The 16,401-nt window shown below is 38.7% G+C and overlaps 1 protein-coding gene across 2 annotated transcripts in view; it reads right to left on the bottom strand.

Annotated features, from left to right (window-relative positions):
- Positions 1 to 2,350: 2,350 nt before the first annotated feature.
- sema4f (sema domain, immunoglobulin domain (Ig), transmembrane domain (TM) and short cytoplasmic domain, (semaphorin) 4F) overlaps positions 2,351 to 16,401 on the bottom strand; it is a 52,194-nt gene continuing 38,143 nt past the window's right edge. For both annotated transcript variants that reach the window (XM_027142754.2, XM_027142755.2), the window contains 13 exons: positions 11,770 to 11,918; positions 10,436 to 10,495; positions 9,030 to 9,128; positions 8,506 to 8,617; positions 7,983 to 8,102; positions 6,830 to 6,984; positions 6,481 to 6,662; positions 6,082 to 6,223; positions 5,665 to 5,887; positions 5,466 to 5,575; positions 5,020 to 5,171; positions 4,877 to 4,932; positions 2,351 to 4,601 (listed from right to left, as the gene is read on the bottom strand). In XM_027142754.2, the coding sequence (XP_026998555.1) occupies positions 3,820 to 4,601; positions 4,877 to 4,932; positions 5,020 to 5,171; positions 5,466 to 5,575; positions 5,665 to 5,887; positions 6,082 to 6,223; positions 6,481 to 6,662; positions 6,830 to 6,984; positions 7,983 to 8,102; positions 8,506 to 8,617; positions 9,030 to 9,128; positions 10,436 to 10,495; positions 11,770 to 11,918 (2,342 nt within the window). In that variant the 3' untranslated portion in view covers positions 2,351 to 3,819. The remainder of the gene's footprint in view (positions 4,602 to 4,876; positions 4,933 to 5,019; positions 5,172 to 5,465; positions 5,576 to 5,664; positions 5,888 to 6,081; positions 6,224 to 6,480; positions 6,663 to 6,829; positions 6,985 to 7,982; positions 8,103 to 8,505; positions 8,618 to 9,029; positions 9,129 to 10,435; positions 10,496 to 11,769; positions 11,919 to 16,401) is intronic.

Genomic DNA, 16,401 nt, shown 5'->3' with positions numbered 1-16,401 from the left:
TCTCTGTTATGACTTTTATTTCAGCCTCTCCATCTAAATGAATAGTAGGCCATATGATGATTCAAAATGTCAAGTGAAAACCCAAACTTTGCAAACCTGCCATTAACCTCTTGCATTCACACAGCTTCACTGTGATTGGTTGTGTCACTGTTAAATCTGTCCAAAATACCAAATGCTTCAAAAATAAGCTATTTATTTTAAAAGATTACAGAGTTATCTCTGTCCTTATCTTTTTTATTTTTTTAAAGGACAGAATCCTTTACACACCTCCAACTGCAGGGAATATATATAAAAGTGACAGAAACCTAAAACACATTTTTTTGTAAGATTTACAGGTCTTAATTTCATTTGGTTTGCTTGATTATTTATTGTCCAGAGATGTGTGTAGTTTCATATTGATCACAGTTCTCAAAGCACAGAAGTGCTTTGGAGCCCCCCAGGACTGCATGCTCAGTCCACTGCTGTTCACTCTGCTGACTCACGACTGTGCAGCAATGCACAGATCAAACCATATTATCCATAAGTTCACCGATGACACGACCGTGGTGGGTCTCATTAGCAAGAAGTCAGCATACAGGGAGTAGGTGCAACAGTTAACTGCCTGGTGTAGAGCCAACAACCTTTCTCTGAATGTTGATAAAACTAAAGAGATGGCTGTTGACTTCAGGAGAGCACAGAGCGACCACTCTCTGCAGAACATTGACGGATCATCTGTAGAGATCATCAAGAGCACCAAATTTCTTGGTGTTCATCTAGCGGAGAATCTCACCTGGTCACTCAACACCAGCTCCATCACCAAGAAAGCCCAGCAGTGTGTCTATTTCCTACGAAGGCTGAGAAAAGCACATCTCCCTCACCCCATCCTGACTACTTTTTACAGAGGGACCATTGAGAGCATTCTGAGCAGGTACATCACTGTCTGGTTTGGGAACTGCACCATTTCGGTTCGCAAGACCCTGCAGCCGATAGTGAGGACAGCTGAGAGGATCATTGGAGTCTCTTTTCCCTCTATCATGGACATTTACACCACATGCTGCATCCACAAAGCCAACAACCTTGTCCTCACACACACTCTTCACCCTCCTACAAGCATTTGAGCACTTACGACCAGACTGTGTAACAGTTTCTTTCCACAAGCCATCAATAATAATTCCTTAATAACTGAACTAAACTGTACTGAGCACCACACACACACACACACACACACACACCAAATACACACACTTCCAATATATATCCATCAAACTGTTTACATGCTGTTTTGCACACTGTTTTTGCTCTTTGCACATGCTGTCTCACATTTCAGTTGATTGCTGTTTTGCACAATACAATCTCATGTAACTGCTGCTATAATACTGTGTTCATTCCAGTATTTTGGCACCGTTTTTGTTTATTGTCTTTTGGGTAATGCCTTGTATTTTTTATTTGCACTGTCTTTTGTCCTGCTCTGTTTGCACCAGGTTGCACAGTTGCACTTTATGTGGCTAGGACTACTTACTAAGTCCTTAGCCCTGTCTTTGTTTTATGTAGCACCACAATCCTGGAGAAATGTTGTCTCATTTCATGGTGTATTGCAAAAAGCTATATATGGTTGAAACGACAATAAAAGCTTCTTGACCCTTGACTTGAGTTGGCTGTAAGAATTTGTATCTGTGGCATTCAGTGACACATGTACGCAACAACTTGGATCCTTTGGTAGTTGTAGCACTACTATAGAATATTAACATTAATAAAATGAAGACACATTCAAGTCCACAAACTGTGTTAAACTACAAATAAAAAGACCAGTGATGTTTCACCTGTGTTATGTTTCTGCAAATCATGTAGTACTTGACTATAAATTACACCACTAGGTATCAAACAGAATTTTGCTCTGAGCCCTATTAACAAGTGAATTTCCTTTTCTTATCACATGCCAGGTCTTGACCTTCCAACCATAATTTAACCAATGTCTCTAAAAGAATGTGAGGGTTGATGGAGAGTTTTATCATTATTATAAATGCCATACAAAATGTCACTACAATGACATTTATTTAAACAAATAATGTCAGACTTTATTTAGGACCTGCTTGTTTTTTTATGCTATTTCATTTTAATAGATAATAAAATATAAATATAAGATAAAATATAAAGCACCAGTTTAGCGGCTTCTAAGGGGTCAAAGGTCAGCAACAATAAAATCGTTGAACAATGGATTTTTAAACACCATTATCCATCAGATGATTGAATTTATTTTCGTATGTTAATGTCTGAAAAATTTTTTGTGAGAAAATAGAGAATTACTCTAATATATTCATTATATATAAAATATATAATTTCTTTAAAAGTTTAGTAAAGTGACAACTGTTTATCAGGGTTATTTTTTTATTAAAAAAAAAAACCAAACCATAATTCTTTCATATGGTCATGCTCACACAAACCTCTCTGTTCAAAACATCTGTACATTTATTATATAAATTATAAAAATAAAACCTTAGAATATAACATATGTACATTAATTAACATTGTTTTATTCATAAGAAAAAACAGGAAAAGTAACACTCAGGAATAATCAGTCAATCGATTACATTAAATTTGAGACAAAGTACAGTGTGCTAAGGAACTAGTAGTACTATTATTAATTATAAATATGTATCTATGATTATCTATGCTACCAAATGCTAACAGTAGACATGTTTAAGATCAAAAGGTTGTTCCTGAGTGTTACATTTCCATTAAACACACAAAAAACTACACAGAGTGATCACAGGAAGAAAAATGGCAGTGACATACTTAAAACAACAATTCAGTTACAATTGTGGAAAGGTTTAAATGTCACTACAAAATAAACAATGAATTATTTTACGGAATATTTAAATGTACAATATTTGTTATAGACATCATTATGACTATTGAACAAACCAGTCATTTAAGAAGTGTAGCTCTAATTTCTTGGTAGGACCATGACCTTTTGCGTCACCGTGCCCGACAAGAATGTTTCTTCTGGATATTTCCATTCCTTTGGTAATTAAAGTTTCAGCCTAGATGAACACTTCTATAAAGAAACAAACATACTGCAGTACTTATTTTCTCTGCATGTCACCAGTACTCTGGAAAGAGTATATTTTAGGTATAAATTAAGATATACTTAAAACTTTATTGTATAGATTGTTAGATTCCACTTGTCACTCTTCTATGATCATGTGCATTGTACCCCTGCTTTTAGCACAGTGGTTTTGCTGCACCTCTTCATTTTTCCCTTGCATGCAGCGAGCAGATGTGGTTCTGTTGTCTGTGCCACCACTCTGCTGACTTACTGTGAACAGTCACTAGTGAACAATGACAGTGTGAGAACTTTAAGGAAGCTTTGCTTAAAGCTGATGGATCTTTTGGTGTTTAGTCATCAAATGCGGTTTGGTCTGACATCTCACTTTGTGATCGTCCTTGACAGATTTGGATTGTTCAGTCCTGGGCTAAAAACAGCTCAGAGAGAGGTTAAGCATGCACACATGCCGCATTGAGTACATGGATTGTGTGATTGTGTTGGAGACGGTTGAACCTTAGGTTGGAGAAGTTAGTCTGCTTCTATCCTTCTGGTCAGTAAAACACACACACGAACACACACTGTGCACCGTACAAGCTTGAAAAGAGCTCATAGAGAACACAAAGCTTCTTAATGGGTATGTATATGTGATTGTCTTTACAGGCCCACACATTTCCTTAAATTTTTTGTTCTCTCAGATTTGCTACAAGCTACCACACAAATTTATAGGTAGTGTCAAGGATGTACATGTGTTTACGCACACAGTTCCTATACTGTGGTTCTTGGTGCAAGTGTCCTCAGATGGAGCTCTCTTCACACTGTGCTAATGGTGCTCCTCTCAGCACATGCAACTTTGCAAATTCTTCCTCCAGTGCTACAAGTCCATCCCCTATTTCACTGAGTCCATCCCCTAGTCTCTCCTCCTCTCCTTCTTGTCCTGCCCTCTCTCTGCCAGGAAATTCTTCCTTCAGGTTGACTGAAGTATCCGGTAGCTTGAGTCCACTTGAATTAGCATAAATATAACCACACTTCAGATCAGGTATATGACCTCCGTGCCCATTCAGCGTTCCATTCCTTTTCTCTGTATAGGGAACGGCCTCTGAGAAAAGACTGGCACTGCTGGGTGATTGGGGTGTGTCTGAAGAGGGCAGCAGGTCCCGCCCCTTTTCTGAGATTGATGAAGAATGACCGCCTCCTCTTATCTTGCGACGCCGGTGAAACAGACACACAAGTAAGCCACAAACTGCAAACCCAAAGATGAAAAATAGAATGTACCCTGCCACAAAGTGACGGCTGGATGCTTGCATGATGCTCAAACTTGCACTCGGTTCCTGTAAGAGAAGTCTGTATGCAGCCCTGGGACAGGCTGGCTGCTCTCGCCCAGCTTCCTCACAGAAACACTCGTAAGTGCCGTTGCTTTCCAAAGTAACCCGAACCTCCAAGTCAGTGGGGCGTCGTCGAATGTGTCTTTGGGGAGGGTGCTGCCAGTGGCAGGGACGAGGTGAGACCTGCACGCAGGGAAGTAGTACATGCAGCCCCTCTACCACATGCAGGTTTTGAATCTCGGTAGCGCAGTGATCTACATCAAGAAAAGGTTAAAAAAAAAAAAAAAAGTAAATGCATATTAAACACAAAACAATACCTGGAATGGTATTTGAAACATTTGACACATTATAATAAAGGCTAAATAAGTCAAAATAAACTATTTGAGAATATTGATTTCTTAATAAATAATAAATAATAGAATATAATAATAATAAAAATAATAATAGATAGTAATATAGAAAAATATACAAAGTTTCACAAAATCAAACAAATCAGGTGCCATGATTAACAAGAATAATAGATTCTTACTGTCACTCCTTCCACATCGACTGACCAAATCGTCAGGACTTTGCACTTCACCAGGTCTGGAAATGCAATTGTAAAGATATTAAGTGAAGAATAGTGTAGTAGGGGTGTGTGTGTGTGTGCGTGTGTGTGTGTAAGCATCTCACTCTGTGATGGCCAGGCTGCAGGCAGCTTCTTTATGTCTCCACACACAGCCGAGTGGACGTGCACGTGCACACACTTCACAGGTAGGGTAGAGAGAGCAGCCTTCTGTAGGCAACTTCACCAGAGAGTTAGGAGAACCAACCAGAGCTTCACCCTGAGAAGGAGCAATGAACATCACAGTGTGTCTTGTTTAAGCATTTCTTCTACATTTCACATGAAAACCAGAAAAAATAAAGGGGTCTTGGTGGTGCAGAGACTCACTAGTTCTGACCAGAACCAATATAGATATCTTTGAAACTAATGCACATTGTTTAGGACATGTGTTCACTGGAGGTCATATCTAATACATGGTCAATAGCTTCTGGGTATGTATGTATATTTACTCTCTGATTAATGTCTTTTTGAGGCTGTCATTGTGTCTGTCTTTCATGTGTTTGTGTGTGCTTACCTTGTATAGAAGAATATTGTTGATAGGCTCTGAGGCTGGAAAAAGAGGGATTTCTTGCAGAAGAGTTGCATTTGGTCCAACTACTGCAATTCTGTGAATCTCACCATGATCTATTCAAAGAAACACACAGTGTTATATATAAATGTAACCAAAATCATTGCATTGCTTTCTTGCATTGTCAAATCAAATTATTTTTCACCTGTTCCAAGATGCAGAACAGTAGCATTAAGCTTGTTGTTGCCATTGGAGACAGGGGTCAGTGTTACAGCCAGTTTGGTGTATGTAACTCCACTCCTGACCAGTAGGGGTGCTGACACCACACTGTTCTCCATAAGAGGGTGGTCTCGCACAAAGGTCAGCACTTTATCAGGCAACTTCAGAGACGAATCAAAGCCTTCTTCTTTCAGAGCACTGTTCAGACACTGTGGCCAGAGAACGAGAGATAATAAGAAATGCCTATTCTTTAAAAAAACATATTAGAGGAGTTAAATATGGTAACTATTTTGTACACTCTAGATCTCATGATAATGTAAAACGCTCTGAAAATAAACAAGGACCAGAGGATTATATTGATTGTACAGAAAGATGCATTTGCATAATATATCTGAATATGTACCTGGCCTGGTCTTGGTGTAGGCACTGGCTCTGGGTTCATCCAGTTCTCACAACTCTTTTTCAGCTCTTTAAAGGGTCCGTCCATCACCTTAGTGATGTCTTCCAGACTGTACACACAAACTGCAGACATTTCCTCCTGCTCCCTACAAAACACATGGTTTCATCTGATGAGTTCATATAATCAGTCATTAGCCTGGACAATAAGCGTAGCTAGATTTACATTTGATAGACTGATAGAAACTTTATTGATCCTGAGGGAAGTTGCAGCATTGCAGTAGAGGTGAAAAGAAAATGTACACATTAATTTACAGATAGTCATAAATACAGTAAGACCTGATACCCAGTATCTATGGTTCAGATTAAATTAAATGGAATAGGATCTGACACTATTCCCACTCACCACTGCGAGCTGAAGATACCATAGAAGTGTGTGCTGCTGGGGTCTCCCGGCTGGTGCTGTTTAGTGAAGACGTCTCTTAGAATGTTAAAGCGCTGGCCGCTTCCTCGATCCTCACACACCAACTGAGCCTTAAGGAACGTTGTCCAACGTCTCTGTAAGGTCTTCATGCCCCCGATATCAGACTGAGAGGAGAGAAAGAGTGATGTTAGAATGTACACACAACCAACCACAATAAAGGAGAAATAGAGTCAGTGAATTAAAACAATGAGTAAAATAATAATAATTAAAAATAATAATAATAATAATAATAATAATAATAATAATAGAGAGAAAAGGGAACAGCTCCTACCTTACACACTCGAGCCACCCTGGGCACTTTGACCTTGGTGTAGAGGTCATATTCTTTGGCCACTTCAGTAAAGAAGAAGTAGATCTTGTCATCTTCACCTGTTGGGTTGCTCTTTTGATCCTCCTGGATAAAGGCTGAGCTGACAAACTCTGGATCTGCACATGGATAAAACAACAACATTTCAGGCGTGTCATAGTAAAATGTTAAACAGCAAAAGTAAATTTCATTTTTCTTCAGTTTTATCTGGGTCAGTGGATCCAGAGCTGGTAACAGCAGGGACACCTTGGGAAAATCTCTCTCATTACAATAGTTACAGGTGCTACAAATGTCTGAAACCAGTGAAGTTTCACTCAGTGAAGTAAGCTGTACAGTACAGGTTTATTTAATTAACTGAGAGAAACCCGAGATTTGGTACAATTTCAACCTAAAAACTAAAGTGAAAGTTTAATCATTTGTATTACATCTAAAACAAACAAACAAACAAAAAAAACAACAATTTATCGTACAAATAAAAGTATATTCTATAGATGATCAGGCACAGAATGTAGGAAATAATGAAGGTTTAACATACAGACCATTTAAAATGTATGTGTTTAAAACTGTATGCTCTCATTGTAATTGCTCCAATCCTGGTACTAACATAATGCATCCTGCTATGTTGAAAGTTGAATTTACTTTTTAACCTTTCCACTGCAGTTTTCAGAACTGCCTCACCAGGTCACTGTGCATGTAAAACTGATAGAAAAAGTTATGCATTTTAGGATTTATCATAATTATTTTACAGAAGTACTTTTCTTATGTGGAAATGCATTGTAGTAGTCTACCATTGGCTTGGAATGTATTTATTTTTCCATAGATTCCAAACAACTTTCAGCCTGTGATTTAAATGATGTGTAAGGTTTTTCTGTGTTAATTTATCCACAGGGATGTTCGGCACATTTTGCACTTCTGTTTTTTTTGCAAGCTGGAGGCAAGAGTTGTAGTGGACAGGTTGCTCAAGGCCATAACACTCAAAGATTTCCTTAGTGATCTGGGGTTTTAATAATGAACACCAATACTGTAGGACTCATGACTAAAGCTATAACCCAATCTAACTTGTGCAAAAACAGAATATGTTTCTGTTAAATGTATATATGCATGTTGTGCGTCTCACCGCTGAGCCAGTTGATGGACCGCTCAGTCCGGATGCGCTCTTGCTCAATGCCTGTTGCTCTGGAGATGTCAAATAGAGTGCCCAGGAAGTTACTTGTAGTAGCGGTGTACAGGATTCCCCCTGAGACAGAAGAAGAAAAGGATCAGAGTGGAAGAAATTAAACACAAGAACAAAACTACGAATAAGGATATAATATTTTCCATGAGTCAAACAATATACCAAAAGAGTAATAAGAGAGTCATAAAACATGACTGGAGTTTAGAAAGGGCAACAAAATTAAACCCCAGTCATACTGTAAAGTAGTTTGGCTCTACTGTAGTATGTAGTGAGTTTTATTTGGGTGGTGCATTATTTTTGTTTAGATTTATGAGAGTTGGTCGGTTTCATTGTTCAGTCGTCTTGTGATCTGGTTTTGTAGTTTATGGTTTTGTATGTTCCTCTCCACAATGTCATTTGCTTTTATACTGGTATGCCTCTCACTTGTAGGTGCCATTCTTTGTGTGTGTGTGTCTGTCTGTCTTACCTGCCATCACTGCAGTATAGTGCTGGCTGGGCTCAAAGGGGCATTTCCCTTTTCCGAGCTCCATCTTCTCTTTGCCATCCTCTGATTTTTCCAGAGTAAAGGTTGAGATATTCTAAATGAGAAAAAAAAAAAAAGAATCAGCATGTCCTTTTTTCAAATAAGCAAACAAACAAACCAAAATCCCGACCTCCAATCTTGAATAAAACAATATATAAACAATGGAAAGTGTTTATGAAAAAAAGGGCAAGAGTCACAAGCAAGAAAAATGTTGATCAGCTTGTATAAAACTTGTCAGTCCATCTTCCATTCCACTTTAATACCTCTTGTGGTGGCAGAAAATCATGAACACACATGAATATGCCTGTTAATGTATTTGTGTTACTGTCATATCAATTCGTCTTTGAGCCATTTGTCTTTGTGTGTTTGTCATGTGATGTTTGAATGGGTGTGGGAGCAAGCCAAGTCAGTTTAGTTGTGGAGAGATGAACACGAAAGCAAACACACCAGCACACAAACACACTTACCACAAAGGCACACTGGGGGTCGAAGGCATATGTGCCACAGGCATAAATGCGGCCATCTCCCAGAAACTCCAGTAAACGGATGTAGTTATTACAGTCAGCCTGATGGGGACAGCAGAGCACAGACTGAGTAACAGAGTCTGACACCAGGAAGTAAAATATATTATATATTATAAAGAGCTAATTATCATACAGATATGTATCATGTGAAGGACAGGTAAAACATAAAAGAAAGTGAAAGAGAATTGACACCAGGCACATTTAAAGCTTTATATGCCATTACAAAGCCAGATTTAACAAACACAGCTGAGATATATTTTATCACACAATACATTCATAAGAACACTGTGGTCATTATGATGCAGAATAATTCTAAATGGTAAAGATACTTATTGGCAAAAACGTTTTTTTAGCCCAATGTGTATATTTCCTGCACTGTTCACCTCTACATTATGTCTGTGGTCTTAAAAGCAAAAGCAGCACGTCAGAATCACTTGAACAGCACAGTGTGTGCTCATGAATAAGCAGGAAACGACAAATCTTTGACAATTCTTCAGCTCACTGGCCCTGAGGGTGGTGGCCCTTGCAGAGGTTGTGTTTTCTGACAGGTTTTCATTTATTGTTCAGTGCAAAAGTATAAGAAACAAGCAGAAAAGAAAACAAACCACTGTGGATATGAATGATTGTAGTAATTCATTCTTGTACTATACTACTGATGTTTTAACAGAGTAACCAATCAGGAAGGAGCAGCTCCTGATTTTAATGTGATTTGAATGAAGTGTGCACGTATAATTCAAATGAACAGCATGCATATAGGCTCAGTATGGCTCTCCTACTACTGCTCACTCACTCGCTTCTTCTCTGTCTCTCTTCTGTGCCTTATATGCCTTTTGTTTGCTTTACCTCACCCTTTGATCACCACCCTTTGAGACTCTTCTCGACTGTCAGTCATTCGCATCCCCCCAACATTACCATGCAACAGCATGGTGGCTGAAATGGCAGCCACTAAGTGGCCTAATTAACTCTCTCACACATGTTGGCCCCATGTGAAATGTACTTCCCTGTGTGTGTGTGTGTGTGTGTGTGTGTGTGTGTGTGTGTGTGTGTGTGTGTGTGTGTGTGTGAGTGAGAGACTGAGTGAGAGAGAATAATCTCAAGCGTATTAATTATTATTCTTTCTTAAAAGTAGCAGGTAAACCTTGTTTATGCAGATACAGACACATTTATGTATTTATAATGGAATTAAGTTTTGTAGGAATCATTGTGTGGTAGACACACACCAGAGTATACATACATAAAAATGCACTTCAACTGACATGCTAGTGAGTCTTCCAAGAGACAATACACAATACTGGCACATTAAAAACCTCAATAACAACAATAACCAAAAAAAACGCCCATGCACTCACCTCCGTCTTTCCTTTTGTCACACAAGATCTGCTTTTCTCTTCTGGCACATTCCATTCAATCTATTGATGGGAGAGAGATTAAAATAAGAGGATATTTAGTGCTTTTACCCTAAGCATATGATCTGGTACAGAGAACTGTTCCATGTTGCAACCAAAAGACAATGTAACATGCATACTCATATGGCCTAATAAATGCATTATAGATAATTACAAAGGAGCAGGCTGCACATATAGCAATTATAATTTATCTATCCACATACATATAGGCAAAGTCCGCAATACAGTTAAAATGTCTAAATTACTCATTACCAAGTTTATCAATACATGAGGAGTCTTTGATATTGTCCATCATCTGCGATTTAAAACCTCATCAGATACTTTACACAGATAACCAGCGAGTGCAACAAGCTGGCTGTATTATATGTATATACATGAAAACTAGATCATTTGAACTTAAACTCCCTGTATGTTGTAAATAAAACAAAAGCAAAGCAGAAAAAAAAAACCATTTACATTGCAAATCAGTTATGACGCATTACAACAGTTTCCAGACTCAACTTTTAAGCTAGTCTTCTTCTGGAGTGTTTATCTGAAAGACAAACTCTTAGAGGCTTGTGTGTTAGACATAAAACAGTGAAGCAGCCTTTGTGGTGACTTCCCTATAATGACGCTGTTAAATCTGCCATACGATGTTTAATGGAACATGAGATCAGATCGAGTCATGCTGCCACAAGGCATGACAAGCTCAGCCCAAGCTACCACACCATAGATAGCACACTTTACTAAACCAAAAGATGTGGTTCTACATGTGCGCACACACAGGCACAGGCACACATACACGCAGGAGGGCACACATACACGCACACCTCATAATGGGAGAAATCAGTAGTGGTTGATGGAGGTGGGGGGTAATTTGGTTAGTGAAATGGAGCAGAAAGAAGAGATGAGGTCATTGGTAAAAAGAAAGTACTTTTTTTCTTAATGAAAAACAATTTGCCTTCATCAGATTAGTAATCTCCTTTTCACAGTATCCTTGCCCTGATGACAATTTGGAAGCACAACCATGCATAATGTAATGTTCTTTACTGAGAATGAAATCATTTTTGCAACTGCTTATCACCACTCTGAATAAAAATAGTTCAGTTCAATTATCTTATAACATTTTTCTTTAAAAAAAAAAAAAGAAAAAAAAAGAAGAAAAAAAAAAGCAATTTGGTACTCTGGAAATGATCTTTGTCTAATTTGCTGTTATATGCCTGGTAGACAGTTTCATAGTTGCTCTTTTAGCCCCATCTCTAATGTTTATACAATCCAACAAGCAAAACAAAATTTACCTTGGGAGACTTTAATTTGTTGGCAGTATCCACGGCAACAATAGCATCACGTGCCCCCAGGTAGAGTATCCCAGTCTCCTGGTCCAATAGGAAAGTGCTGATGTTGCCCACATCGTTGAATTCCCACTGGGTCACCCCGGAGCTCGCCACTGAGAGGGAGATGGAGAGGGAGAGAAAGAAAAAAGAAAGAAAGAAAGAAAGACAGACATCAAAAGATGGATCAATGGCAAAGAGATGAATATACAATATTTCATGCCAACTGAGAAGGATCTGCCCAAAATCTACTACAAATTAACATAGTTTATTATAAATGGTCATCTTCAGCCATGCAGACTAATACAGTACCTACAAAAACACCCACATACACAACGACAATAGTTATACATGAATATGTTAGAGAAAGTGTTGAAACTTTAATAATTAACAGTGTTTAAATAGGAGCCACGATGTAGTGGAGTTGCTCGAGGCTAACCTAATGAAACGACTCTACTAATCTGTGAACTTTCATTAAAAACAAATAGCACTTCAATCTAGAAAGATCCACAAGAATGACTTGACCTTCGAATATGCATGTTAACTTCCCACTTCTCTGGCATTGTATGCAGACTTTCTCTCTCTCAAAAAAAAGGGGGGGGGGCTGTATTATTCATTCAGTCTATCGATGATATTGTCGGGTTAAAGTATAAAATCTGCCGCTCACAGCAAAAACAGGGAAAGTTTGTGTGTGATGTGTTTGACTGGGCATGTGGAATTGTTTGTACATGGTTATTAAATGGCCTATTAAATGTACCTTAAAATTATGTTGAAGGTCCACATGGTTATCTATAGAAAGTCCTGAGAGTCAACACCACAATTCACAGCCTGAAAATATCTTAAGATATCTGCAAACACACTACGGTCTTGAGGGAAATTACTAATGCTACACAAGGCTGAGCATTTTACTCCCATGGTGTTTTTCCCCCCCAAAAAAAATCAAACACAATATCGCACTCATCAGACTGTCAACATAAGAAAAGAGAAGAAGAGAGCATGAGGTGAGTTCAGGCTCATTTATTTATAAGCGGGTTGAGCATGAAGAAAACGTCTGGAAATTAAATATTCAAATCGTTTCACTATAAAACCCTCTTTTGTCAGTATTTGTTTAGCAAGACTGAAACCTAACATCTTGCTTTCAAAGTGCAGTCTGTGTGTAAATACAAAAGCACACTGCCAGATTGGTTATTGTTCTGGGTTTTACAGCATCTAGATCCACTTGAGCTCACGAGGAGGTCACGAGGATGATGAGCTGATGGAGGCTCAGCCATGTGTGCTCTGACCCTATAACCCACAGGCTTGCTGGAATTAAGAGTCTTGTATAAGCGAGTTTAGCTCACCCTTTCATACTAAGATAAACAAAAGCAATTGCTGTTTCTGTTCAATGTCCCTACCTTATTCTAGCCATCCTTTTCATCTATTCTTCCCTCTCAAAACTGGTCAGAATGAGCATCTCCCACTGAAACATTCATACTTAGCAAGAAAACAGCTCAGTGTATATGCTGACTGTAAACGACCCAGATGTGTACCGCTATTACCGTGTGTGTGCGTGTGTGTCTATTAATGTCAGTCCACAAGGTCTGCCATTGTACTTCTTTCTTTACCCTTGACACACACACCCCACTCCTACATTAAGCAAAGAATGAACAGAATGAATGTAATTAATACAAACGTAATGCCAGTTATACAATCCTCAATTTGTTATTACTAGTTCTAGAGTCCATGCTCAGTTTGCTCTGTAAAAAACATCCCTACTACGTAAGAGAAAGTGACTCTAGCACACGTGCGCACGCACGCACACATGCGGCAACATCACAGTGTCAATATTTGCCCCCAGTTATGAGTAATGGTTATACAGACACAGCTCTCTCTCTCTCTCTGAATATTAGAAAAAGCTAAGCCTACAAACAACATGAGTGTCCTTACTTTTCATGACACAATTACATGAGTTTTCTTTCCTGGGGTGGAGGGGAAGCTTCGCTTTAAAGGAACGCTCTAGTATTTTTTTAACCCGTAGCAACTGCATGTGTTGTTATTACCATAATGAATAAACAACACCTTTTGCTGACGTGAGAAAGTACAAAATACAAAATGCGAATACAAAACTCACTCCTTAGATGATGGACAGCTATGGATTGTTTTTGGGGCATCAACAAACATTTCTAAGATAATGAATACACATGAACATGAAGAAAAAATACACTAAAACAGCTTATTTTTAAAAAAAAAAAAGGTGCTAGTCTGATTTTATCTCCGTCCAGATCATCCCGGTTGGTGTTTTTCTCCATCTGTCTCTTGTGGGGGAAAAAGGTAATTGGGACTGTAATTTTCTAGGTGGTCGTCTGATAATTCTAGTGCACATGGACACGTTTCCACGATTTTCTATGCAGAGGTCACCACATGACTGGGGAAAAAAATAAGATACTTGACTGTTGCTACTTGCCACATTTAGGTCTACTTTACTAAATGCCACTTGGGAAAGCATTTTCAGGAGGAAAAGGAAAATAAAACCATTAAAAAGGCAGGATACTGCAGGTTGGACAGAGGTGCTTTATGTATATATTACAAAAGCATAATATTATACATTTTTAGCTTTCTATGCATAATGACTTTGTCAGATAATCTTTGTCAGTTCCTTGTATACCGATAAAACATCAATAAAACATTCTTGGGGGTTTATAAAAAACAAAACAAGTGAAATTGTCAAGTTTGTATGCGAGTGTGGTACCTGTGTGTGATTCATTTATAGATATGCAAGAAATTTACCAAGGAATGTGCATTTACTTGCCACAGGCTTCATATAAATTCTATTTGAGACAAGAGAAATGTACAGAGATAAAAATTATTCTGAGTGGCAAGAGAGATGTTTCACAGACAAAACTAATGGTTAGTAATGATCCGTTTCAACTGGGCCATAAAAACCTTCTCTGGATTGAAATGCAGTGAGACTTTGAAAAATCTTTTCATTACAATTTCAATCCCAGATTGTTTTCTTTGACTTCTTGGTTCCTTCCCTCCATCTGTCCCCTAAACGCTTGCCAAATGGACCCACATTCTTAGCCATTTTCCCTCTCCCACCCCTCAATCCTGGACTGACATTTCAAATTGAGGCAGACAGACATCAAAACCTGTCCCTGAGGGAATGTCCTTGTACGGTTGTTTTTCTGTCCCTTTAGAAATGTGTGTATATGGCGATGTGGTGTTAAGTTCTTAGAGCTACACCATCTGCCCCCCTGGTTCACATGACAATGTATTCGTCCGTCTGTCTATCCATCAGTCTTGTGGTGTGACAGAGAGATAAATAAGGTTTGAACATGTACAATGCAAGAACAGCATTTTTTTTTCTAGTCCTATTAAAACATGGAGTTACTTAGCAGGTGGTGCACTGTAACAAATAGCGCCAAAACTCTCACAGTTTCCTGCGAACACACATGCTTAGTCCGGAGCAGGGGTCCATGATGGCAGCAGAACAGAGAGATGACAGTGGAGTGCTAAGCCTGAGTGCTGGCCTGCCATGGAAGGAAAGGCAGCCAAAGCCTACTCCACTCTGCTCATTAATCATTTATTCAGTTGCACTCCATTAATCATGAATGAAAAACAAGCAAGAGAGAGAGAGAGAGAGAGAGAGAGAGAGAGAGAGAGAGAGAGAGAGAGAGAGAGAAGGCAATACAGCAGTGGTATTTTAGCATTTTCGTTCTGCTTGTTTCCTGCTGACATCTTCTATCACACATCTCTAGAACCTATAATAAGTAATAATCATCTCTCTGATTTTGCCAGACTTCTTCTCAGTACGGCGCTTTTTCTTCCTTCACATCATGTCAGAATCTCATACGGGTGCCATCTTCTTTCCTGTGCCTCTACAAAATGCACCCTACCCCCACACGCCGGCTGCTGCATAAAGCCCCCAGCAAGTTGAGTGTGCTGTGTAAATGCTTTCTGATTGACTCCAACTGTGCAGGGACTGTGGGAGCTGATATTAGATAGACGAAGAGTTCAACATTTATGAATAATACACCCCAAACCCAAAATCTGTCAATCACATAGTGTATAGAAATAATTACCACTGAAGCCGGCTAGTGGGTTTAATCAGCACAGTATTTTATAGCAAGGTGTCAGCAATAGTGACTCACATCCGTAAATATGCTAATAATCACTGTGCAAGTCACTTAGAGGAAATCTTAGAACACTTCAGCCTAGGCATTACTTAACACTGTAATCTAACAAATGGAAGCAATTCTATAATCAGTACAATTACTGACAAATACTTATATAACGAATAGTTATTTAGCTACAGTGACTTGTGTCTCTAAAAACACATACAGCTCTCATCACGGGCCATTGAGAACCACCTGCTTCTACTAATCGCTCATGATTCAATTGAACTTCCTGATTTAATCAGCACCGCAACAGAACACGAACATGAACACACACACGAACACACACACACACGAAAGGTGATCAGTTACTGCCAGTCATTTTACCTCCAACCCTAGAAGATAAATAATGCACCAACTCTAGTGGTGTACATGAATAGACAGGATCCTTTTTCTTCTCGAATATAAGAAACTGGATGCAACCAACCCAATGTATTCCACACAA

This window comes from Tachysurus fulvidraco, chromosome 1 (genome assembly GCF_022655615.1).
Source record: "Tachysurus fulvidraco isolate hzauxx_2018 chromosome 1, HZAU_PFXX_2.0, whole genome shotgun sequence".
NCBI lineage: Eukaryota > Metazoa > Chordata > Actinopteri > Siluriformes > Bagridae > Tachysurus > Tachysurus fulvidraco.
This window is presented reverse-complemented; position numbering and strand designations above follow the sequence as displayed.